At 42.6% G+C, this 27,539-nt stretch overlaps 1 protein-coding gene across 1 annotated transcript; it reads right to left on the bottom strand.

Moving 5' to 3' along the window:
* Positions 1-3,762: 3,762 nt before the first annotated feature.
* Positions 3,763-25,620, bottom strand: si:dkey-9k7.3 (circularly permutated Ras protein 1). The gene is made up of 19 exons (XM_049569382.1): positions 25,560-25,620; positions 23,175-23,226; positions 21,134-21,199; positions 17,667-17,792; positions 17,474-17,557; positions 17,295-17,380; positions 16,879-17,076; positions 13,567-13,611; positions 13,360-13,449; positions 11,777-11,928; positions 11,596-11,677; positions 10,893-11,020; positions 10,438-10,522; positions 7,595-7,701; positions 6,213-6,325; positions 5,994-6,105; positions 5,006-5,146; positions 4,531-4,624; positions 3,763-4,337 (listed from the first exon to the last, which is right to left on the bottom strand). The coding sequence occupies exons 2-19, from the start codon at positions 23,224-23,226 to the stop codon at positions 4,206-4,208; spliced, it is 1,893 nt and encodes a 630-aa protein (XP_049425339.1). The 5' UTR covers positions 25,560-25,620; the 3' UTR covers positions 3,763-4,205.
* Between the last annotated feature and the right edge of the window lie 1,919 nt (positions 25,621-27,539).

Raw genomic sequence — 27,539 nt, 5'->3', positions numbered from 1 at the left:
TCCTTTTCCTCGTCAGACAGCCAGTTTAACTGCTTGAAGCTGCAGTCGATGAGTGCGCTGACAATACTAGTCTCATTCATGTCTGACGCTTGCCTCCTCCTTTTAGTTTCCTCCACAAGTTTACTAAGCTCCGAAGCATTTGTTTCAGCCCTACTTAAGATAGTAAGCAAACGTATTGACCTAAATCTCAGTGTTGCTTTTTATGAGACAATAATAGCCTATTAACTTAATTTTTAATTGGCTTTCAAACAAAAAGGAACAATGTCCTTTCTCTGCTCCACCCTGTTAATTTATGTCTCAATAATTGTTATGGTACCACAATGTGCAATTTAATGACAATAACTTTAATGACAGTAACTTCACCGTGGTCTGAACAGTGTGTTTAGCTCTACGTGACTGAGGCCCGGTGATGGCACGAAGGATAAAGTTAGCTCCTCTCATCATGGGAATCCTCCCAGTTGTGGGAATTGTGCTTTCTGCTGCCTGCATGTATCTTTGTGTGATTTGTCCTCACTCTCTCATGGGTTTTTGTTTGTGCGTTTGGACACGTTTGGCATTCCTTTCGGCAAATGATGCGGTACCTCCAGAAAGAGATAAGGCTGCTGTCAGACAGCGTGTAGCCAAACAGGATGCTGGGCTTTGTTACAAAAACATCTTCGTTAATTGTGCTAGTGACTCAGCTTTTTAGTAAATATAACCTGTGGCACATGCAAATAGTTTCTCTGGTAAGTGTCGACGACACAGTTGACCTTGCAAGAAAAGAAGCTAGTATGTAGTGGGTGTTGTCACTATCCTATGTAACTGGTGTATTTAACACAGAAAGCAGAAGCTGGGTTATTAGTGATTAATGTGTATGCAGCAATTTAATAAACTTGTTTTTAAGTTTTTTTTGCGTAAAATCTCAATCTGCGAACTAATGAGAACAATACAATGTAGTAATAAGTATAAATAAGCATAAAAAGGTAATACTAGATACAAGATGACAACTTACAAGTATCTCATAATTGCACTTTACTACGGTGTTTGAGTATATGTAAGTCTACCACTGGTGTGTTTTTAATCTGCTTGCGTTGCAGCGACTCACACACAAGATTTAAGTAAATTTGCTTCGCTATCTGCCAATCAGCAGTACCTTCAGTGCTTTTCCTCTGGTACATTCCGCACTGTTGCCTCTGTGTTGTTTCACAGTAAGAACTATTGCACCATTGACAGACACACACTGGCACATGCCAGGACTAAACCTGTTTCCTGTAGTCTCTGTAATGACACCATGCTGTTACTGAATGGCACAAAGGAAGGTACATACATTTCTGTGATTAAGTTAATGGAGGCTGTACAGCATTAATTGCAATAATTCGGCCCAGCTGCCAGAAGAAAATGTTGGCATTGTACGTTTCTGCAAACCATTAATATGTTACATTTGTACTTGTCATACATATGATATCAGCGTTTCTAGAGTGACGTAAAATATGAGCTGACTTTGTCATCAGGACATAGAGGGGATGGTGGATGGTGTGACACTTGTGAGAAGCCTGCTAACCTGTAGACCACTGTTTAAGACCAATGACCAACAAAAACGATTGTTTTGTAGTGACCGGTCAGTGTGTTTCTATTGGCTTTTTCAGCTTTAAACATGGGTGTTTTGTAGCAACTGGTCAGTGTGTTTCCATTGGCTTTTTAAGCTTCAAATGTGGGTGTTTTGTAGCAAGTGGTCAGTGTGTTTCGAATTGGTTTTTTAAGCTTCAGATGTGAGTGTTTCGTAGCAACCGGTCAGTGTGTTTCGAATTGGCTTTTTATGCTTCAGATGTGAGTGTTTCGTAGCAACCGGTCAGTGTGTTTCGAAGCAACCGGTCAGTGTGTTTCGAATTGGCTTTTTATGCTTCAGATGTGAGTGTTTCGTAGCAACCGGTCAGTGTGTTTCGAATTGGCTTTTTAAGCTTCAAACATTAGTGTTTTGTAGCGACCGGTAAGTGTGTGTTTATTTTCGCTCATTCATTTTCATTTTTTATTGATTAATATACATAATATGAAATGCATTTACAAGGGCACAGAAAGAAAGGATGAACAGAGACACCGACCATGCAGTCAACACCACACGAAGCAGATGTATGTTTTTTTCTTTTCTTTTTTTGGGCTGTGACATTCAAAGCATTTTACAATGGTATGTAGAGATAAAGCCTACAAATGCGATAGCCAAAGCGCCAGCTCAACAATGAGGTCATGCACACATGATCAAAGGCAAGACTAAACAATAGCCGGTCTGTCAAAATGATGGACGACCTTAAGATCATTGTTGAAAAAATTCAGCCGCTGATCGAGAATAATCGGTTAACACGACCTCTGCACCAGATTCAAAAACAACCTTTTTCTCCAGGCTGTCTGGAAGCTTCAGTGGACTAGTCAGATTAGTCACGCTTTCGATTCACTGGTCATGAGTCATGAGCTCTGGGTAGTGACCGAAAGAATGAGATCACGGACACAAGAGGCCAAAATGAGTTGCCTCCGTAGAATGGCTGAGCTTAGCCTCAGAGATAAGGTGAGGAGCTCAGACATCCAGAGGGAGCTCGGAGTAGAGCCGCTGCTCCCTCATGTTGAAAGGGGTCAGTTGAGGTGGTTCAGGTGTCTGATCATTATGTCTTGTTGGCACTTCCTGTTAGAGGTTTTCCAGAGTTCTTTGCTCAGCCTGCCTCCTGTGCAATCCGGCCCTGCATAAGCAGATGAACCTGGATGGATGGATGAATGAACTGAATACACACATTATGACAAACAAATAGGATTTACAAAGAATCTAGCACCTTGTCTTCCAATGCACATTATGTATAAAACTCAGGTATCATGGAAGTTACCCAAGTTCATCACTGGTATTTACAGCATCATTCACTGTTGGAGAGCAACTTTGCAACTAAGTGAGTCTAAGGCAGTGTTGGACTTGTTACTAAAATGTAATATAGTACACATTACTTGTTACTCTTCAAAAGTAATGAAATTACTTTACTTATTACTCCCTGCCAGCAGTAATTCATTACACTACTCGTTACATTACTTTTCCGTTACCCCCTATAAATTTGGTTATGGTGTATCTCCCCAAAATTTAGATATGTGTCTCTGTGTAAATGTCAGGGGAATTGCCGGTAAGTGTAGCTAAGGTTACATAGCATGCCAATTATTTTTTCTACTGTTGCTTGTGACCGGTATTTTCCCAAAGCTCTGTCTCAAAGACAGAGAGTCACTCATGGAGCAACATTTCATCCACCACATATCCACCCACAAGCTTCATTAGTTCTTTGTAGCTGCAGCTGTCCACGAGTAAAAATCCAGTTTTGGTTGTTAGGCCAGCAGCCGACGTCCGCGGCCAAGGAGGGCTCACTTTTGGTGCGATGTATGTCCTGGAGCTTCACGTTGTTGAGCTGTAGTTCTTAGTAGCTGAGGTCTTTCAGAGCGGAGGTTTGGGGATGTGTTTTTCGTGGTGGAAAGAGTTTTAGTACCACTACCCACAGCAAAATCCCGACAAAATCTAAGTAATGGGAATATTTACAGCGACTAGGGTGAGCGTTTCCATCTTCCAAACCAGCTTGCTTCTTTGTGACGTGAATACATTTTTACTAAATATGCAGAGACATTTTAAAGAGCCAGAGAAGTGATGCATGAATTAGGCTGTCAGTACAGCCGATAACTTCATACAGAGTATCTGCTTTTGTTTAATAGTACCACAAATAAACAAAAGTGCATCGATTTAAATGGAAGGAAATAAGGAAATGTTGATGTTGTAATCTGTGGTATGTTTTAATATTGTTTAAAGATTTTTGTCTTATTTCACAAGTGTGTACATACAGTACATACAACTATAGTTTGGAGTGTTATGTTAAACCGTATATAACACTGAAATGCCACAGCTTCCTGCAGTGCAGCCATTTTCCGACACTGTAAGGAGCTGCACAATAAAATCTGTATGCTAATACAGTAATACATATGCTTCTGTCTAAGTCAAGTACACTTCGGATTTATCAAATCAATTACCAGTCAACAATACACAGTATTACATTATTTCATAAATCATTTGTGGTAATGATTTTACATGTTAATTACAATATTATTCCAGTTCAGTCAGCTGCACAGTGAAGCTCCTTCTAGTACCGCACGTGCTAAATAAAAACTTGTGGCCACCTGAGCTAAATATGAAATCAAGTCTCCATATTTGTTGGTCTTTACATTCCCTCCACGAGAGCCTTTTTCTTCCTCCTGGTCTTCTTCTGGACCTCAGTTGTGTTGCTGTAGTTGCTGTTACTGCTGGCTCTCTTCATCTGGTACATTACCTTAGCTGCTTCATCAGAGAGAGTCTGGAGGCAGAAAAAGAGACGACAAATCAATGAAAGCCACTTCTCACCTGTACGAAGCAAAAGGATGGTGCATGGATAATGAAACTGCATGTGGTGTTTCTGCATGACAGCTATGAATCAGATAAAACTAACACATAAGTAATATAATTATAAATAATTTCACCACATCCTGGTAATTAAAGTGTAAAATTACCCGTGATTCCATGGTGATGTCGTCACATATCGATGTCATGGTGTCCATCCAGTTGCCATAGATGCTTTCTTCCTTTTTGATTGGCCTCTGCTTACTATGGGGCAGAAAGAGTGACATACACACTTTGCCTTAACCCTTATCCTAACTTTGACCTAAACCTTATTCTAATCTTAACACAAAACCAAGTTTAAATGCAAAATAAACATCTACAGGGACCCAAATGGGGACACCTGGTCTGGGTCCCCACAACGTGCTGTAAACCAGAGATATATACACACAAAAGATGTGTTAACTTAAAAATAAAATCATTCAGTCTTGTATTGTTTATTATATTTATTGTATTGATGAAATCCAAAAATATTTCCAAATGTAAAAACATGTCTTAATCATTAAGTTAAACGCATAGTCATACATTGTCATCTGCCCTCCACCTGGATCAGAGGTGAAACGGGGCTCAAAGGCCAGAGAGTCGTACCTGATTAATTTGTGCAGGTCTTGCTGTGCCTTTAGTTGCCTCTGTGCTTCCTCCACTCGACCCTCCATGGTTAAACTGGCACAGAGTTGAGCACAGTGAACGCCAAGTACCGCCATGTTGAGGCTTCCAGCCCAAATCCGACTTCAGACAGAAGAGATGAGAGAAACACAGATAAATGATCTCGAACACAGCAGATCACATTTCTTGACACTGAGGGTTTCAACGCTGATATTAAAAATCCACTTTTTAAAAATGCATTTTAAAGCATTACTTGGAGTATAAACACTGACGTTTATTTTGAACAGTAACTGAGAATCTAACAGACTTTTGTGTTTGATACTCTTTAGTATGGATACCATCAAGGTAATACTGCAAAAGTATAGAGTGTGCCAGTAAACCTGGAACTCTGTTAGCGCTTTTAGCACTTCCAGTTTTCTCATCTAAAAGTCAATACGTTTTTTGAATGGGATTTTGGTATAATTCCTTAAATATGGTCTGTGGTTAACAAAAGCTTAAGCGAGTTTCAGGTTGTGTTCTACGGCATAAAACACGTCAGTAAATACCCTACTTGTGAATTTTGAAGCTTTTACGTGTCGTAAAAAAGGCGGTTGCTAACAAGTTGCTCAATACGACTACAAACCCTGTCGGGGACATTAAGACGGTGGATGTCAAGAGTCATGCGACCGTGGAGTAGTCATGTAGTCCGTTAAAGCCTAACGTTAGCTTTTTACTTCTGGCGATCGCATTTAAGCTTCAAATGCGGTATGAAAGGTGTTCATATGTGAAGATTATTTTGTTGAACAAAACCTGTAAGTACCATAAACTTGTGTTAGCCACAGAGCTTATTTTCTGACATAATCCAAAACGCAGTGCAAAAATCACATTCACTTTCTCTTCCGGGAACCAGCGCGATGCTAAACTTCCAGGTTTTGACATCAGCCCTGGCACACTCTATTGTGAGTTCACTATTCAGGCATACAGCGTTTACCTGCAGGTAGTAACTGGTCGCTGCTCAGTGATAACACGAGTGACTTTGTCCTGGTCTCTGGTCTTGAAGCTCAGCTGGAGTTGGAATGGAAGTGTGTCCTTCTGTAGAAAAACTGGGTGCGGGTCCCCACGATGTTAGTTGGGCTATGAGGACATAGTCCCCACAGTGTAGTGTAAACCATATCACAGAAAATGACAGTGTTGATTTTGTATGTGTTACCTTCCATAAATTCTGGTTTTACAGCGAACTGGAAGGTGATCTCCAGCCCCATGGTCACATTCCCAATCTCTCTCACCAGTTTGTGATTGTTTTCCTCCTCATAGGGAAAATACCTACAGAGAAAGAGAGAGAAGAGAATCATACTCACTGCCCACTTTATTAGGAACACCTTGCTAGTACCAGGTTGGACACCCTTTTTAATTCTTGGTGTCACAGATTCAACAAGGTGCTGGAAACATTCCTCAGAGACTTTGGTCCATATTGACATGATAGCATCACACAGTTGCTGCAGATTTGTCAGCTGCACATCCATGATGTGAATCTCCCGTTCCAACACATCCCAAAGGTGCTCTATTGGACTGACATCTGGTGACCATGGAGGCCACTGGAGTACAGTGAACTCATTGTCATGTTTGAGATGATGTGAGCTTTGTGACATGGTGCGTTATCCTGCTGGAAGTAGCCATCAGAAGATGGGTACACTGTGGTCATAAAGGGATGGACACGCTCAGCAGCAATACTCAGGTAGGCTGTGGTGTTTAAACCATGCTCAGTTGGTACTAAGAAAATCTCCCCCACACCATTACACCACCAGCAGCAGCCTGAAGCGTTGATACAAGGCAGGATGGATTCATGACACCAAATTCTGACCCTACCATCTGAATGTGGCAGCAGAAATCCAGACTCATCAGACCAGGCAACGTTTTCCAATCTTCTATTGTCCAGTTTTGGTGAGCCTGTGTGAACTGTAGCCTCAGTTTCCTGTTGTTAGCTGACAGGAGTGGCACCTGGTGTGGTCTTCTGCTGCTGTAGCCCATCTGCTTCAAGGTTGGACAAGGTGTTGTTGCTTCAGAGATGGTCTTCTGCAGACCTTGGTTGGAACCAGTGCTTATTTGACTTCCTGTTGCCTTTCTATCATCTTGAACCAGTCTGGCCATTCTCCTCTGACCTCTGACCTCTGGCATCAACAAGGCATTTTGGCTCACTGGATATTTTCTCTTTTTGGGACCATCCTCTGTAAACCCTAGAGATGGTTGTGGTGAAAATCCCAGTACATACTCAGAGCAGCCCGTCTGGCACCAACAACCACACCACGTTCAAAGTCACTTAAATCACCTTTCTTCCTCATTCTGATGCTCAGTTTGAACTTCAGCAGGTCGTCTTCACCATGTCTACATGCCTAAATGTATTGAGTTGATGCCACATGATTGGCTGATTAGCTTTTTGCGTTAACAAGCAGTTGAACAGATATACCTCATAAAGTAGCTGGTGACTGTAAAATCACCGTGAAAAAGCTATGTTGTCAGGTATGGATACGTACAAAAGGTACACCCAAAAACAACCCGTAAAGTTCCTGTCAATATATTTTTGATTTGACTCACATTCCATCAGGAGCAAGTAGGGTCGCTGTGACTCCTGTGGCAAGGATGTTGTCCATGGAGGCAGACTGGATCTCTGTCGCAACAGTACCGATGCTCACGATGTTAACCTGTGCAGGAGAAAATGCAGTATTGGGGGAAGAGAATGAAACACAATACAGGGGAGAGAGACACTGTTCACTATGACAGATCTCAAACAAGTTCCAAGTCTCTGTAGGGGAATGTTCATAATTTACTGAACTAAAACCGGCAGCTGCCTGGATACAAGTTAGGGTTGGGTGATTGGACGACTATATTGGCTTCTGGCTGAGTACGTCACCGGTTGTTTTTTCAGGGCATTTTTTATTTGGCTGATATTTGTCATTTTACTCAGCTGATTTAATGGTCTTCCTCCAGAGGACGAATGAGAGCCACTGCTCAGCGGGCACAGTGCTAGAAAAAAGTGTGGAGACAGGTCTGGCTATGTGAAACTACTGAGCGACAGACTCTCATTCAGCAAGCTAATCTAGCAGCACAAAAATGCCAGCAACAGCAGAGAGAGACAGCGGAGAATAACTGTGGACAGTTAGCATATTTTCACAACTAACTGGGTGAATTAAGGGTGCTTTCACACCTGCCCTGCTTGGTTCAGTTCAATTGAACTCAGGTTCGTTTGCTGCCTAAGTGTGGTTCGTTTGGGCAGGTGTGAACACAGCAATCACACTCAGGTGTGCACCAAAACAACCGGACCGAGACCTTCTTGAAGAGGTGGTCTCACTGTTCTTCGTTTTGTTTACTTCCTGGATTTTTCTGACCAATCAAGAGCAGCTTTCTTGTACAATACATTTTATGTGGTCCACTTGTAAATGCTGCTGTGAGAACACAAACCAACTCTAAGCAATTATGCAAAAACAAAAGTAGTCCCTGATTCAGACCAAAGCAAGACAACGCTAGGTCTGAAAGCACCCTAAAGGCTCATTTATGCTCAACGTTAAATACGGATACGGATGGAGCCTTCTGCCTGTGCTCTGCGTTCATTTCTTCCGTATTTCTGCACGTTTCCATAAAGCTTACGGATACGGGCCAAACTTAGCAGTACCACCGGGAACCGTGGGGGCAGTGTTGCTGTCACTACCCGATACGTAGTACGTACGTACTACGTAAGAAGAAATAACAATTCAATTTCTTTCATCAGCAGTACTAGAGAAAAGAATTCTCCGTCCTCCAGTCGCGATGTATTTAACAGCCTCACTGACCACCGCCTCCTACAACGCTGCCTCTGTTTTTGTCTTTTATGCAAGAGGTACATTATCACACACACAGTCGCCATGTTTGTTTTTGAGTTTGTTGTTGTCATAAACTTTTGATGCTGGGCTGCCCCCTGGTGGATATATTGGTTAACATCCATGCCAACATAAAGGGCGCATGGAAGTATGTGGGCAGTGACGGTAACATCGTTTGAAATGGACGTATACATTTTCGTATGTAAAGGGAGCATAAATGAGCCTTAAGGGTAACCTGGAAATCCAGATGCTCCGCCCCTAGCAAATTCGAATTTGCTCTGCATGGGGATCTGGCCCCAATGGGCAGAGCCCCGTGAATCACCACTGGACCAATCAGATCAGTCTATCTGACAGAGGCGGGCTCTGAGCGGGCATAACACGATGAAGACAGCAATGCGCCGTAGGAGTCGAAAAGTAAACAGCCAAGATGGCAGCTGCCGTAGGACTGCGTCCATTCAGTTTAGCTTTGGAAGAAACACTAAGCCAACTACGCTTATCTTTTTCCTTGAGAGAGGAACAGAAGACTGCCCTAGAAGCCTTCGCTTCCAGGAAGAATGTTTTTGCCGTTTTAGCGACGGGATACGGCAAGAGCATAATGTATCATTTAGCCCCACTGTTCGGCGAACAAATGGGGCTTAGTGCAATGAATACCTCACCTTGTTTTTTGCTCTGATTGGCCATCGTGCTATCCAATTGCGTGCGGCAGCATTTAATATGCCTCAGTTATTGCCGCCCCTTGGGTAGGAAGGGTGCATTGGTGAGGGCCAGACTCAAAATCTCTCTAGATTTGAGTCTGGATTTCCAGGCTACCCTAAGGGTTTATTTTGACCAAACCCGAGGTGGTGATTGTTGGAACAATGGAAAGACTAACCAAGACAGTTCTGGTGAGTTTTGTTTTGTTTCTTTAGTTTGGATGAAGTGTGTTTTACAATGAGTTAACAAGGCAGTTAAGCTCGTCTTAGAAAATTCAGAAAGTTTATGGTTATATTTTTTTCTTTAATAAGAAAATAAGTGTAATAATATTTCCGTCTTGACATTTTGAGAGTTTATTAGACTGTAACACCTATGAGAGCTTGTGGAACTTCGCGAACTTGCCACTTGAACACATCTCCCAGCTGAAACTACACCACACACCCACCACAGCTTCTCTTTAATGCTGTGCTTTTTGGTGGTTGAATGACTTCAGAAATCCCCCATTTCCTTTCTGATATGTTTGTCTTCTGACGAGGTTGAACAGCACATTGTATGACTCTTTTCTAGTAAAACCTGATCTGAAGGCACAGCAGGGATTAGCTAAATGCTAATATGTAATGCAAACATGCTATTTATCTGCTAAATGTTTGTCTCATAGGAAATAAGTATTCCCTCTTGCAAGTTTGAGCAACTGGTGATGTGAACAAACGGTTAAACACTGCCAGCCTGTAGAACTTGTACTTATACTGAAGTAGTTCTTCAGGTCAAGTCATGGTTACACCTTCATGAGAAGAATGTTTCAGTACACTCCCCACAACCGGAACATTTATTTGCATTAAATATGTTCCTCAGTGCCAGCAATTATATTGATGTGAATGTACAGTGCCTCACCCTTCCTCCAGTCGTGTCTGCGAGTCTCCCGACGTCAGCCAAGCGACAATCTGTCCCTTCAAAAGTCATCACTGATATTATGACTCTGGGAAAAGAAAAGAAAGAGAGAATATTTTATGTTACTGTAAAACTTCAATTAAAAGCCGAGACCCTTTTATGAGCCCGAAAAATAAGGGACTGTCTCAATTAGAGGCCTGGTCTGGTTGCCAAGCAGTCCTTTTTTTTTCTTGATAGTTCTTTGGATGTATACAAGTGGGTTGCTGGCTACCTCAAATTATGTGTCCATTCCTTGATTGCCCTGTAAGCAATTAAAGGCCTGTCCCAAATGTAGGCCTGTTGATTTCATTGATTTAAGCAAATACTAGCCCGGGCTACTAATTGAAGGTTTAGCTTTTAATTGCCAGAGATTAATCTGCTCAGTTACAAACACATGCATTAAAAGTAGGGATCCTCACCCACTGCTCACGGACTGCAGAGCCAGCTGTCTGTAGAAATACGGAGTAAGGTGAGAGGGGGACAGAGAAGGAATTTCATCCATCTCACCCAGTCCAATGTTGGCTCTGCCGTCAGTGCACAAAATCACCTGCAGAACACAGAAGATCAGGAGCTCCATCACTCACAAGTTTCCTTGTCATTTCTGTTGTTGGCCAGCCTACACAGGCGAGTTTCAGATGGACAACATCATTGTAAAAATGCAATGGGGACTCAGTTTGATGATGTGACACCTCAACAATGCATGTGAATTCTCCATACTTTTGAGCTGATACAAAGATTACACATTTTCAGCTTAGTCTAGCTCTAGAATGTACATATAAACTGTGTTTTGCTCCTCTGCTTCTCAAAGGAGAATTTATCTTGCTTTGTGATAGGTTTGTCTTATCTTTACTTTACATAACTGCCAGCCATTGCCAAAGCATGCCATGCATTTCTGTTGTCATACCTCAGCAGCATGAATGTGAACTAGGGGCTGTGGAAATGGAGACGTACCTGAGGCCATTGATGACGCATTTGTTTTTGTGCCATTTATAAATCAGATTATTTAAAAGCAAAGCTAGAAAAATAATTCTGACGTCTATAAATTCTGATTTAATTTTCAGCAAGAAAGCAGAATCGCAGAAATGTTGAACTTGTCCTTTAACGCCCTTAGGACACACTCACCTTTGACCCAGGATACCTTGACGCCATGGCAACCGAGGCTAACGCTGCAGGGCCGAGACACGTAGCGCCATGCTCCCTGAGGCTGAGATATTAAAAACAATGTTTAAAATTCTACACCTCAGAGATGGGATGTTAAATTATACAGACACACACACAGAAAACACACTCCACGGTCACGTACTTTTTGACTGTCTGTACTAGTTGTTGGTACGTCTCAGCAATACAGTGTGGGACACTATAAGCCACACCCTGCTGCCATATATGGTCATAGTCGACCAATGCCCAGTCCCTGAGAGTGAGAGGAGTGCTTGTGCCATCACCATATATTACAACCTGTAAAAAACAAACATGAGAAAAAGGTCAGAACATCACGGGTATTTAAATATGGCAGTATTTATATTAGACTTCAAAAAGCCCTCCTGGTACTAATCGCCCTTTTGTTTGTATTATTACTACTACCACAAATATCATTAAGAACTCTAATACTTTAATACCCCATGTCTTAATGAGTCAAGTGTTTTCATATTAGTGTCTTAACTGTCTCAGTATTTGTCTGAACCATTTGTTTTATGAAAGGTATGTCTTGGTTCTTGGATGGAGGTGATGCTGAGGCTTTGGTAGGTGTAGTTATATCTTTGCACTTTTAGATTCTGAGTGACATTGTTATGAGGTTTGTAAGATGACTTAAGCACCAATTCCACCGAGCAGTACGGTCGTGGATGGTATCAATGGAACCGTTCCTTACTGTCCCCATGTTTGGTCCCCCCTCTGTTGGGGTACCTAGCACACAGATGTGCTACTAAAAGGTGGAGCTGTGAACACTGCAGTCTGATTGGTCAGTAGAGGACGGTCACTCTGCTCAGGGCTGAGTTGTGTCTGGTTTTGAGGCTCATGTAACCACTATTCATACTGTGGAGAGTTTTATTAGTAAACTGTAACTATAAAATGAAAGGATGCTTTGCTGCCTCTCACAGCAGCTGGAGTCTGAGAAAAAAATAACCTCCAGACTTCCATCTGTGTCACCAATAATGAGGAAACACAGTGAGTGACAACAACCTCACCCACATTTTAAGGTACCGTTTGCAGTGGAAACTCTAGGGTCTAGGTGCTAGACTACTTTTGGTTCCAAAAGTACAATACCGAAAATGTTTGGTGGAAACAGGGCTTAAAACGCCACCATTTCCACTCCTACCCACGTAAACCTCTTAGTGTAACCTCGTACCGTCTTTAATTGTGACCCTGTGAGAACAAATCAATTTCTGTTTGACTATTTGACCCACTTTGGGTCAGACTGCTTCGTTTAAAGGATTTTCAGAGGTCGTATGAAACAAAAATATCCTGTATTTTACAAGGAAAGAGTAAGAATTTTATTTTGCCTGAAAGAAGGATGGTTTTATAGCCTAGTCTAGCCTAACGTTAGCTTTTTACTTAATATGACAATTGCATTTAGGCTTTGAAGATCGCTTTTGATTTTTGACGAGGGAACAAGACACAAAACATCATCCCTGGAGCACTTAGAGGAAATATAAAGAGCTTCGAAATAAATATGGCATTGTGACATAAAAGTCCCCAAAAATAAATCATGTGGAATTATCATAATTTATCTATCATGAGTTTAACAAAATAATATATGAATAAGTAAAATTATACATATGAAAAACAATGAATTAATTACATTTACACTTACCTTTTTCTGTTCTGTCTTTGGATTATAAATTACTAACTTTAATTAACATTTAAAATGGAGGACATGATTTCTCCTACCTCATCGTTGAATGTCACCAGTGCCACTCTCCTGCGGGGGGATTGCTGCAGCAGGAGTGATAGCGCCCTCTGGAGGGCATCCTGGATACCCTGGGGGAAAACAAAAGCAGCAGTCTTTAACAAAATGTTATTTAAAGAGTAAAGAGTGCATTCAGCCTCTCAGTGGCTTAATAATGAACCAAACAAACAACAAATTTAACGTCTCACCTCTAGTCTGGATATGTATTTTGGAGCTCCGCTGCTCGACGGAACCTAAAGTGGAGCAACATGACATGACTGATATTTCTCTCCACATGTAAAAAATTAAAGTGATTATTTCACACGTACATGCTGGTGATTTAAGGTAGTATTACACAATGTCCTCTGTGATTTTTAATTTAGTTTCCATTTAAACTGTGTAGAGTTAATGTTTTGTTTCCTTTCTTAGAGTTGATGAAGTCTATAAAGGCAGTGCTCTTTGCTGTCTAGTTCCCAGTGTTGGGCAAACTACTTTGAAAATGTAGTGAGCTCAGCTACCAGTTACTCTACGTCAAAATAAAGTTTCACTACATTGAAGCTGTCCCCAGAGAAATGTACCAAGTATTATTTTTTTCAACACATTCTCACTCAGAGCTCGTCACATATTGACGTTTGGTCATGGACTTTCCACGTCCACATACGAGGTGCAAGGTACCCTCGGTGTGTACGTTGTTGACGTCCTGGGACACTGTGTCAAGTTCTGCCTGTTATATGCATTGTCTTCTTTCAACATACACTTCTGTTTTCACAGGAAAATTACTGTTTACGTGCAGTCTCTTTTAAAATAAACACACTACGTTGTTACAGCACCGTGATTTGACGTTTTTTTTTATTCCAACAACACTCGGTTGGGTTTAGGAAAAAAGAACAGGGTTTGGCTTTAGAATCTTACGGGACATGAACACCGCTCTCTCGGGTGAAAGTCGGTGATGATGGACTCCTACCCACCCGACTCTGACTTTTGCCGCCTTAAAGGGATGGTGCCCCCAGAAATGAAAATTCAGCCATTATCTACTCACCCATATGCCGATGGAGGCTCAGGTGAAGTTTTAGAGTCCTCACAACACTTGCGGAGATCCAAGGGTGAGGAGGTAGAAACACAACTCCACCTAACCTCCACCTGGAGGCTGACGGCGCCCCAGATTCAAACGTCCAAAAATTCATAATTGAAACCACAAAATATCTCCATACACATGAACGCGGTGCCCATGTCTCACGGTCTCGCGCAAGCGCACACGTGAGCACAGAGAAGCAGTCGGAGCTACAGGCTACAATGAGGCTAAAAACAGAGTTCATATGACGTTTTTCCAAACAACTTTTTATGTCGGGGCTTCAGGACACTTGGATCACTACGGACAGTATGGAGATATTTTGTGGTTTCAATTATGTGTTTTTGGACGTTTGAATCTGGGGCGCAGTAAACCTCCATTAGGTGGAGTTGTGTTGTGAGGACTCTAAAACTTCACCAGGGCCTCCATCGGCGTATGGGTGAGTAGATAATGGCTGAATTTTCATTTTTGAGTGCACTATCCCTTTCACTTTTGTCCATGTCCTGCCGCGTCTCCCCCTGACCCCGCCAGGCGCTTTTAAACTATAACGACAACCAGCTGTGAATCATGCCGACATTAAAGTGATAGTGCACCCAAAAATGAAAATTCAGCCATTATGTACTCACCCATATGCTGAGGGAGGCTCAGGTGAAGTTTTAGAGTCCTCACAACACTTGCGGAGATCCGAGGGGAGAGGGGGTAGCACACCTAATGGCTGACAGTGCCCCAGACTAACGTCCAAGAACACAAAATTGAAACCACAAAGTATCTCCATACTGCTCATCCATAGTGATCCAAGTGTGCTGTAGCGTCATATGAACTCTGTTTTTAGCCTCACTGTAGCCTGTAGCTCTGACTGCTTCTCTGTGCTTCGCGTTCACGTGTGCGTGCCTGCGCGAGACCAGCGAAGGCATTAGCTTCGCTCACCCGTGTTTACATCACGTGACACATGACACGTGCACTGCACGGGGAGACAGCAGTAACCACAGTAGCTAAAAGATAATTTGCACTACGGTCTTTTAGCAAAGGACAGCCCAACATGTCTGAAGACTTTGAAATTGAGGAGGAACAGCATTTCTTTGTTGAGCCGTATTTGTTTGAGCCCGAGTATACGGACGGAACTCAGGCTACTGGACGAAGCAGCCGCCACAGCTCATGAGCCTAACCCTCAGCCAGCCGCAGAATACCGGAGTCGAGCACTGGAAACCTGGTGGTGTAGTTGTTTCAAATGCAAAGCAATGCCAGCGGATGAGGAAAGTCTTTGCTGCTCAGACTGGGAATTGGTGATGCCTGCACTTGAGAATCTGGACAGCAGTACTGACGAGACCGCTGCTCTTCAGAGATCTCCGATCACCCTGAGCGCACACACCTGAGCGCGGAGCACAGAGAAGCAGTCAGAGCTACAGGCTACAGTGATCGGTTCAAATAATGTTTTTCGGAACAACTTTTTATGTCGGGGCTTCAGGACACTTGGATCACTACGGATGAGCAGTATGGAGATATTCTGTGGATTCAAATTTGTGTTCTTGGACGTTAGTCTCGGGCGCCGTCTGCCACTAGGTGTGCTAGCAGCTCCCCCTGCCGATCTCCCCAAGGGATGTGAGGACTCTAAAACTTCACCTGATCCTCCCTCGGCATATGGGTGAGTAGATAATGGCTGAATTTTCACTTTTGGGTGCACTTTAAAGGACGCCATTTTCCGTTGGGTTCTGACTCCGAAAGTCACTGCTCACGCAATTTCGATGACTTCAGAGTGAGACCGGGCTCTTTTTTTTTTTTTTTTTACTTTATGTCAAATCAGTGTCTCAAAAAAACCAGAATAAATAAAAGACAGCAATATAAACAAAAATAACAAAGCTAAGTGAAAGCTTTTCATTTTGGGGGACATTAGAACATGAACACGTCCTGTCTCCACTATATATATAAACAGTCTATGGGCGAGACACGTGAGAGAGGCGTCAAGAAGTGTAATTTAGCCAATCAGAGGCAGAGTAGGGCGGGTCTTCCCTCGTCTACATGCCTCGGTGTGGCGCTGGCATCAGTTTTATTGTCCTTACATTTATCCAGACCTCCACAAAGAAAAAGAGCTGCTCCTGGAAAAGAGCTGTTGTGGACGGTACCGCAGTACTTGGTCAATTTATTAACTTAGTGACGTCACCATTACGCTACTGAAAAATGTATTTAAGTCAGTAATGTTGCTACTTGTAGTGACGCTGCTGCCCAACGCTGCTAGTTAGCCATGTTGGCTGTGACTGCTAATAGTGAATCTATACTTCTGCGTTGAATTGACGCCATAGCTACAACTTTGGCTCAATGTCAACGTAGATCCTACCCTTTTATCTTACAGTTTTATCTGAAAACTGTATGAATGCATTTGTACTTTTGCTTAAGTAAGGGATTTGAAGATGTCACACACACACACACACATACACACACACACACACACACACACCTCCGTAGTGACAATCATGCTGCCAGAAATGTCCACACAGAACACCACCAGCGTGTCCTCCAAGTTCTGGTAGTCGTCGTCGCTCTGACTCGGCAGGTAGAGGTCGTCGCTGTGTACACCCCTGCGCTGACCAACACACACTCTCTTCATGCTGTCGCTTACACTGTTTTCACACCCGCAGAACTCGCACACCCACACCTGAACAACAGGAAGACAAGAGAGGGCGTTTTATCTTTTGTTTAATCTTAGTGGTCGTTTGTTTCAACCACTTTCGTTGCACTGATAAGAGAAAGTCATATCTCAGGAGAAAGAAACGACTGTGTAGAGTAAATAAAAACACACATGACACTGAGGTTAGGATTTAGAGACACTATATAACAGCAGAAGTGACTGAGTAAAATATTTTTTTCACTCACGTTCCCCTGGATAGAACTCAGACATGACAAGGCAGCACTACATTTCCCACAAACCACTGGGCTCTGAAAACTCTCCTGGCCTGAGGCTGCTTAGAGAAGGACAAAAAGAAAAGAGGTATGACAAAAAACAATGGTATAGGTGTGTGTGCATGTGTGTGTGTGTATGTGTGTCCTCTGACCTTGGCTGATGTCAACCAGTTTTCCGATACTGAGCGAGACGACGTTGACGTTGGCCTCCAGCCTGCTTCCTCCTTCCCTGTCGACTGATATAAGGTGACAAAGGAATGAAAAAGGCAAACATTAAATGGAACTTTGAAGCATTTATGATTTACTCAGGGAGAGTTAGAGGAGGTTAGAGCAAACAGAACTCACCTCTGGGTGGGATGGGAGGGGGGAGGGAGCGAGGAGCCGGTGTAGGCTGAATGATAGGAGGAGGGGAGAAAGGGAGAGAAGTAGGCCGAGGTCTTCTGAAACGACGAGGTGGCAGCGGTGGAGGAACTGGACCGTGAGACAGAAAAGAGATTAAGAACTTTGTCTTTTGACTCCAATACGAATTCATATGAAGATAAAACCATTTGCTCAACCCTCTGCTGAACAGCGATTGTAAAATCATAGCCTAGCATTCATAATAGGGGCGCACAGAGGGCCTGGTTTAGTATATTTCAGTTAAAGGGATAATTTGGATTTTTTGAAGTGAAGTTGCATGAGGTACTTATCCGTACTGTGGCTAGAGATAGTTGGCATCCAGTTTGGAGAAGCAGACGGGAATACTGCCATGAAAACCAAGCATTTCAGCCAAAGTAACACATCAGTAGGAGTTTAATTGTGTGCTATGTTGAGAATATTTCCATTGCTTTACCATCCCACAGACAGCCTTCTCATATAGGGCTGGCTTCAGTTTCCCATCTCTGCTCTCATCAAAGCCACCAGACTCCACTGACAAAACTGAAAATGGGAGCTGCTGGTCCACCAGTCTCGATCAGTTAGGCCCTGATCACACAGAAAGTGTTTCAGCAGCTGGAGGTGGCTCTTCGTAATTGATTTTTATGAGAATTAAGCTTTTTGCTTGCGGTTTTGCGTTGCCACCCGCCTCGTGTTTCTGCGCTTTAGGTGTCTGGTGTTTTTGCTGGAGCACTCTGAACTCCTCCAGCTGAAAAAGCGTCAACTTAAAGCGGAAAAGCGCCCCACGGCATCTTTTTTTCCCATTGTCCAATCGGATGATTTGAGAGCCGGGCCTTCTGCGGTGGTCACAAGTTTACAGTTGGTAAACTATGGAGGAGAAACTGGTGGTAGCGGATGGTGGATACCAAGAGCTATACGGCCCGACGATAGACAGCGAGTTGTCAAACTGGCCCAGAGTCATCCATTGTCCATCAAGGAGGAAAAGCTCCTGGACCAACTGGTGGTACTCCCCTTGACTAACCCTCTCTGGTCAAGGGGAGTGGCAGTACAGTGGCTCAGTCCATAGGGACTTGGGTTGGGAACCGGAGGGTCGCCTGTTGAAGTCCCCGTCTGGACCAAAATACGGAGCGTGGACTGGTAGCTGGAGAGGTGCCAGTGGGGCCTCCTGGGCACTGCCGAGATGCCCCTGAGCAAGCCCCCAACCGCTCGGAGCGCCTGTCATGGGCAGCCCACTCTGGCATCTCTCCACTTAGTGCATGCATAGGTCCAGTTTGTGCGTGTGTGTTCAGACCTGTGTGTAATTGACAAACGAAACAAAATCGAAAAATTGAATTTCCCCTCGGGGATAGAAAAGTATATAAAATTTAAAAAAAAAAAAAAAAAAAATTAATTACATTTTTTTTTTTAAGATATTTTTTGGGGCATTTTTGCCTTTAATTGACAGGAAAGTCAAGTGTGAGGGGGGGGGGGAGAGAGAGAGAGAGAGAGAGAGAGAGAGAGGGAACGACATGCAGCAAAGGGCCACAGGCCGGAGCCGAACCCGGGCCACTGCGGCAACAGGCCTGCACATGGGGCGCCCGCTCTATCCACCAAACCACCGACGCCCCGACCCACCCTCTTTTTTAGGATCTCATTTACCCACACAGATCTCTGTTTATCTGCTGACAGCCTCTCACCCTTAAGAGCTACAGACAGTACCCTCTGCCTCAACATTTTAGGATCTAGATACTAATTACTGTCAGATAACTAAAATAAATAAATAAACAATAGATTGATTACACAGGGAGGTTAGAGTAAGGACGTGATGGCGTGACAGCTCCTGTGTTTATAGATGTTAAATTACTGTCTTCCACAATGGAGTCTGGCTTTGAAGAGAGCGATTTAATAGCTTCACTTCCTCCGTGGAAATTGCCGTCTGACTAAAAGGTAAAGCACTGAAAATGGTCGACATATAGCATGAACTTAAACTGATATGGATTTTAAAAGTGGCCAAAATACGTTTTGCTGCTGCCCCCGTCCACAGCATAGCTTAGCTTCAGTGGCGGTTACCCTGTCTGCTTCACCAAAGTACTGACAGACATCTACTGTAGGTATGGTTTGGTAAGATCCAAACCATCCCTTTAAGCTGCATTTTAAAAACAAACACACTGCCGATGTCAAATATATTTCAAGATAGTGAATTTTGGCACAAGCCATGTCAAACTGTGCCGTCAACAGTGGCGCAAATCCTGACGGGCCTGCTCATAGATGCATGATACCAGACCAACCACCAGATAACCGGCCCCAAGATGGCACCTGCGAGTTCCTGCTTGGTTCGTAGACTTTCCATCGTGGTGGCATTCTCGGTTTGAGGAAAATTTTACAAATATAAAACCTCCATGGATGAAAGATTCAAGGCATCAACCTGGCCTCAAAATACCCCAGATCCAAGTCTGACTGAGCATCTGTTGGACATGCCAATACCCCAGAGGTACTACCCATTCACATTGGGACCTCTACGTCCTCTACCTCTCTAAGTGCCATAAATGACCTTGTTTGGTCCTGTTTGGTGTCCTGTCAACACATTTACAGACGTCTCTTTTATGTTAGTAGTCTGTAGGGAAAATGTTTTTTGGGCTGCAATGCTACGAGTTACCGCAGGGGAAATTTGGAAACAAGACTGAGCTGCTTTCCTGGGGGCCCGGCGTGTCTTCCGCCGAGTCCACCATGTTTGTCCACAGTATCCCAGAACAGACAAATTGCTTTAGATGGGGCCATTCGCATTTTCGTGGACCAGAGAAATTTCAGATCTGCAGCCTCACCACTAGATGCCACTATATCGTATACACTGGACCTTTAAATTCAGGACTCTAGAGTATTCCTAGCCTGTGGTATTTGTACTTCTACTTCAGTAAACAATATAATACTTCTTCCACCACTGTATTAAACCATATTCAGCGCCCACACTGCAGCGTACAAGCGTTGTTTCATCCCCCTGAACCGTGTTTTTGTTGTGAGAAAGACTGGCTTATTGTGGATGGAGGTACAAAACAGACAGAAACTGATGGTTTTGTTGTTGTTTGTTCTTTCCAGTGATAAGATTAAGTAAGTTTTGTTGTTGTTGTATGAATGACTTTATCTGACAGCTGTGTTCTCTGTGTGGACTTTCCCTTGTTGAGTTATTATCTGCACATCTCCTACACTCTGCGTCTTTGTCTCTTGCAGTTGCAAGCATGCCCACACACACACACACACACACACACACACACACACACACACACACACACACACACACACAGACACAGACACAGACACAAACGTTTCTGCTTAATATGCTTTCCTGTTATTTCACTGCAATACTCTTGAGAATGTGAAACAGAAAAACAGCAGTGTAGATCCGTTGACCTTTATGAACGTGTGTGTTTTTGTGCAAATCTGTGAAAGAGACAGAAAATTACCTTCTTGCTCTTTAACAGTCGCCGTGTCGTCACGCTGGAGCTCTATCAGAGAAGCACTTGTGGATGCTGGGAAAATAAGTTCATTGAGACACATTTACGGTGCTAAAAAGCTAAATGAAGCTAGAATGATTTAAATGGAACAAATTGCCTTTTTTCAAAATTCATACATGTCATTCTTATGATCTAAGGCAGTCCAAAAATATCATCAACAACTCTCCCAAATCCAAAAACTAGAGTGCTAAAACTCCAATTTGTGACGTCAGATATATATATATTATGCTGATCAGCCAAAGCATTAAAACTACTGACAGGCGAAGTGAGTAACATCAATTATCTTGTTACAATGCAATGTTCAACTGGGAAACCTTTGGTCCTGGAATATATGTGGATGCTACTTGATGCGCTCCACCCGCCCAAACATGGTTGCAGACCAAGCAAACCCCCTCATGGCAACAACACTCCCAGATGGCAGTTGCCCACCAGCAGGACAATGCACCATGTCACACCCCAAAAACTGCTCAGGAATGGCCCAAGGAACATGACAAAGATTCAAGGCATCGACCTGGCCTCCAAATACCCCAGATCCCAATTCGACTGAGCATCTGCTGGACGTGCCAATACTCCAGACGTACTGCCCATCAACACTGGGGCCTCTATGGATTGGACATAGCTCTGACATGTCAAAGTCGATGCCAACACGCAAAAAATACGTTGGTACCTGTTTTTTTTTTGTTCGATACTGTAAGTACTTGATACAACTTTGCCCTCAGCGGGCCGTGTCGATTCCTGTTGGAACTGACAGGGACAGTATACGTGCATCAGTCTGTGCCGAGGATGAGCGCAGAGGAAGAATGCCTGTTCTCCATTGTCTTTGCTAAAAGGCGCCCCCCCTCAATTTCTGTTTTTTGATTTTTATCGTGGTATCGAATGAGTACTGAGAATCGTGGAAATTCACTGGTATTGCTATCGACTACTGAAATTCTGGTATCATGACAAGCCTATGATGGACCCAGGAAGTCTGGGGATGCCCCGTGGTGTCTGGCACCAGGGTCTTCACCGCAGATCCTTAGAGTCCTGTGGGTTGCGAGATTGATGCACCAGCATGTCCCAAGAATGCTCGATCAGATTTGGATCTGGGGAATATGGGAGCCAGGTCAAGGCCTTGAGCTCTTGGTCATGCTCCTTGGGCCATTCCTGAGCAGTTTTTGTGGTGTGGCATGACACATTGTCCTGCTGGGGGAGGCTACTCCCATGTGATGACGTTGCCATGAGGGGGTTTGCTTGGTCCATAGTGGTGTTTAGGTGGGTGGTGCATGTCAAGTGGCATCCACATGAATGCCAGGACCCCAAAGTTTCCTAGCAGAACATTGCACTGTAACAAGATGATCAATGTTGTTTGCTTCACCTGTCAGTGGTTTTAATGTTTTTGGCTGATCGGTGTACATCTGCATAAAGCAAGCATATTTTTCCACTGCCAGTTGACAAGGGTATTAGAGCCTTGAAAAATATCCCTTTAAGGTACATTTAGAACAGATAAAAAATGTGCCATTAATGGATGCATTTGACTCTTTGATTGTGTTGCCTTTACTTCAACAATCTCAGAGTCCCCTGAGTTGGATGGATGAGAGATAGTTCATCTCAACATCACTTATTATCACTCGTTTGTAAAAACCACAATAAAGAGGAACACTGCCTAATTTAAGATTTTCAGTGTAACGCTACTCATGAGTTCTGCAGAACACTCCCCTGGGTGCTCTCACTGTCTGTGGAGCAGCTACAGTTTTTACCCCATGACATCACAAATTGGTTTCAGCCCTCTAGTTTTTGGATTTGGGAGAGTTGTTTGTGGTTACTGAAACCTTTGACTGTCTTAGCTCGTAAGAATGGCATGAATGAATTTTGAAAACAGGCATACGTCCCCAGATAAGATCAACGAAAATGAAAAAAATCTCAGCGTAGTTGGAAAGTGTAATAGAGAAAAACTATTCCAGTGTTTGTGGAACAGACGGCAAAATGTCTTCTAGTAAATCACTGCACTCACCTGCTCCACCAGGCCTCCAGTTACACACAACGTGACTGCAGGCGAACTCCATCTGAGACACATAAACACACACACACACTTGTTTCTACAGCTCCATTTAAAAAGACTTAAAAACTTGAAACGCAGTCACGTCTGCACGCACTTCGAGAGAGAGCAATATGAGCAGTGGATGCAGAAATCCGACAGATCAGCAGTAAGACAATAGCTTCCTGGCATTGTGGATGTGTCGTCACCGTGGCAACCGGTGCCTTGATTTGGTTATTTTTCTAGCTAACAGGTGGCTGAGTAAAACCATGACAGCAAACATTTCCTGTTTGAACGACTGTGAGGAAAAAGAGAACAACATGGTAAATAATGGCGTGGCGAGGGCTGCGCAGGGTGTATGCACTGTGCGTCTTAGAGTGTTACTCTTTAAACCGGTATTTATAACCAGCATGAGCCAAAACAGGTCACAGAGCTGGCACAGCACCATGATGAAGCAAGAAAATCTCATCTGACAGCAAATGATTCATGAATTCTCAAACCAGACTACATGATTAGATTCAGAGCTGTGGAAACACTCTAACCATCTGCTGTTTTAGAGCTCAGACCTCTGACTACATTACAGTACGTGCCACTAACTACGGGGTCACCGTGATGCCAAACAGCTGCAAGCAGCCCTTCGCCCTGCTCTTAAACAGCTGTTAGCCCGTGACCCAGATGACAAAAACAAAAGTTCATCCAGCATAAACCAGATTAGCAGATGCAACTGGTGACCTGTTGTGTGACATTTGTACCTTATTATGTAGCAGAAATGTTGAAACTAGCTAAACCCCTTGATCATGGTTCGGAAATGATCATGTTTTGGCTTAAAATACCCGCTTTTCATGGCACCATCTCCGCTGGAAAAACACCAATAGATCACTAACAGTCTCCCAGCATCTCCCCGCCATCTACTACCTCGCCACCTCCTGATAAAAAAGTCAACTCGTACGCTACGGTACTTAAGAAATGCTGATGCGATACGTATGAAATGCACAAATGTAACGCGCCTTTGCTCTGCAGAAATGTACAACGCCAACATTTTCTTTTTATTTTCCACAACTTTTACGTTAACACATTCAAAGTTGCACATTATTATTGCAATATTCAACTGGGCCTGTACAAAAAGTCATGAATGTATTTTTAATTTATCAGTATGTTACGGCACCCATTTCTTAATGAAGAGGCAAACTAGCTAAAAAATGTAGTGTAATTGAATTGAAAAAACCTTCACGGGAAACATATTTGTCACCGTTTGCGTGTGGGAATCATAAGTGTGTGAGAAAGCCGTGAGTGGGACAATGAATCGCTTTATTGTACGGAGCAAGAGTAGAGAGTATCAAGAAAGCTACCTGTCTTATTTTTGTCATCGTATGTAGTGATAATGCACGTTATAAAAGTTATAGTGTACAGATATAAATAAAGTTGTGCCTTGGCCGTGAAAAGTTTAAAAACCACAGCTCTATACTGAACCACTGAAACCGTCCTGTTACTATTTAATATAACTATTATAAACCACCTGACCTGATGACGTCCATTTTACCGTCTGTTGACATCTCATGCTATAAATTATACTCAGTAACAATGTACAGTTGTCCTTATCACAACTCATAAGGATTTAAATTTGATTTTCTTTTTGTAAAAACTTGCAAAATTACATGTTGTTTTCCATAGATATTTGCTTTCTCAATGGTACCATTACCATATTTATATATTTTTATGTATTTTTTTTTTTTTTACAACTCACTTTAACTTATTTTTAATTTTTAAATAGTTGTGTTCATTGACATTTTTAGGGCGTATATAAATCTATACTTCAGTTTCACTGCCCAGTAAATATAAATAGGTAAATACCTTATTATGATAACAAAAATAAAGTCTAAAAAAAGACTGTAATCATAATAATAATAATTATTATTAATTATTATTTTTATAAATATAGATAAAATGAAATAAAATAGAGAGATGGTAATAGTGATACAACAATGTAAGTAAAAATTAAATTTAAAAAATACAATTTACGCTAATATTTTTTTTAACAGGATAAGAGAGAAAATTACCTATAAACTTTGCACTTTTGACACTATATTAAATAGTTTTAGTGAGCATCCCATGTTAAAAATATGTCACTTCTAAAGTAACGTGTGAATTATTACAATTTTAAAACAATGATCAAATGAATGGTACGTTACAAAACCAAATCAGGTTTCAGAGATTCTACCATTGACACTCCTACCAAAGTGAAAGCTCTACTGCCTTTCATCATACCTCAGCATGACAGTTGGGAAGCCTTTTGTTGATTAAATCAGTGGGACCACAAATACAAACACACAAACGCACACATTGCAACAAGAATTGAATTACCTTTTGCCGGTGTCTGTGCACAGCAGTGTCGCTAAAACTGAAAGCAAGTGCTTAACGCAGCAGGTTTATAATGTGGGTGAACGTGTGGGTGTGTTCAAAGTCTAAAAAAGCAGCGCTGTGCGTGTGTGTGAGCGTGTGAGATGTGTGTCAGGAAGTTGTCGCAGGCTTGGTGGTCGAGAGACAGAAAGAAATGAATATTAAAAAGGAACAGAAGAAGAAAGAAGAAAAAGATTTTAATCTGCACGTTTTTCGTTGTAACCCAAGACAGAAAGTCTCATGTCTGAACAATTGATAGAGTTAAATACACACATTTATCTCACTTCTGTAAAACACACACACACACACACACACACACACACACACACACTTGTTAGTGTACCATATACTGTATATTATATACAGTATAACAGTTATTTTATTATAATTAATACAGTTGTATCAGAGAAGTGCAGTTGAATCCATGTACAGCATTTCTACACAGTGGAACATGAACGATTAATCAAATCAATCTGATTATAGCGGTCTTAAAGGAGCACACTTTTTACAGCTAGAGATCAGTTTGTTCATCTTGAGGAGAAAGGAAACTAGCAGTTTGAACAGTGTGGGTGTTTACCAGACAGGGAGGGTCTAATGAAACACGCTATCAAGTTGTATTATGGGAAATGTGGGCTATAGCGAATAGAGATGTAAAAATTCCTCCGGCTTTTCACACACATACACACACACTGTAAACCAGAGGTGTGGACCTGAGTGACATGACTCAAGTTCCAAATTTGATGACCTTAGACTCGACAAACAAACAAACAAACAAACAAACAAAAAAAGATCTGCAGCTCGTGACCTCACTTAGACTTGAGCTATTGGATTTGATAATACTTGATACCTTCCCCCAGGCCCAAAGATTTTAAAGTATGTTACTTAAAAATGGTTTTGACATGAAAAAAATATTATTATATTTTGGCATTAAATTTGGTGAAGAGCCCTTTGTGACTTGTTTGGGACTCGAAACTCAGAGTTTAGGACTTGGGACAAAAAGAGAGAGAAGAGCAGAGAAAGGAAAATCTGAAAAGAAGATGTTACTGGACATGTCGATGCTCTAAGCTAGCTAGGTTGCTAGGTACCTACAGTTTCAATTAGCAGTAGTTACCATGGTTACAATGTAAACCTAAAGCATACTCGTGCTGATGACGTAACAAAGAAGTCATGTAATTGTGACAGCAAAAACGTGACAAAAAGTCCATTTCAGACAGAAAACTTTTAGCCTGGTGTTTAGCCCATTTTCAGGGAATAACCTTCAAAACTTGAGGCTAAGCCTGTTTCCGAGCAGGACCAGGCTTAAGTCCGGGTTAGCCCACTTTGGAATGTGGCAGGATTGTGTCAGTGTGAAAGGTTTCTTGAACCCCTGGCTAAGAGCTCCCTTAGTTGAAGACTAAGACAGCTCCCTTAGCCCAAGGTTAACAGCTCCCTTAGCTCCCAGCTAAGAGCTCCTTTAGTCACAAGCTAACAGCTCCATTAGCTCCAGGCTAACAGCACCCTTAGCCCTGAGCTAATGGCCCCCTTCGTCCCAAGCTAACACCTCCCTTCGTTCCAGACTAACACCTCAGCCCCCAGCTTAGAGCTCCCTTAGTCGCAAGCTAACAGATCCCTTGGTCCCAGGATAACAGCTTTCTTAGCCCCAACTTAACACCAGCTAATGGCTTCCTTAGCCCAAAGCTAACAGCACCCTTAGCCCCAGGCTAATGACCCCATTCATCCCAAGCTAACATTCCCCTTGGTTCCAGACTGACATCTTCCTTATCCACTGGCTAAGAGCTCCCTTAGTTGCAGGCTAGCAGCTCCCTTAGCCCCCAGCTAAGAGCTCCCTTAGTCACAAGCTGAGAACTCCCTTAGTTTCAGACTAGCACCTGCTTTAGCCCCTAGTTAACAGCTTCTTTAGCCCCCTGCTAAGAGTTCCCTTCGTCGCAGGCTAACAGGTCCCTT

This window comes from Epinephelus fuscoguttatus, linkage group LG23, assembly GCF_011397635.1.
Source record: "Epinephelus fuscoguttatus linkage group LG23, E.fuscoguttatus.final_Chr_v1".
Lineage (NCBI taxonomy): Eukaryota > Metazoa > Chordata > Actinopteri > Perciformes > Serranidae > Epinephelus > Epinephelus fuscoguttatus.
This window is presented reverse-complemented; position numbering and strand designations above follow the sequence as displayed.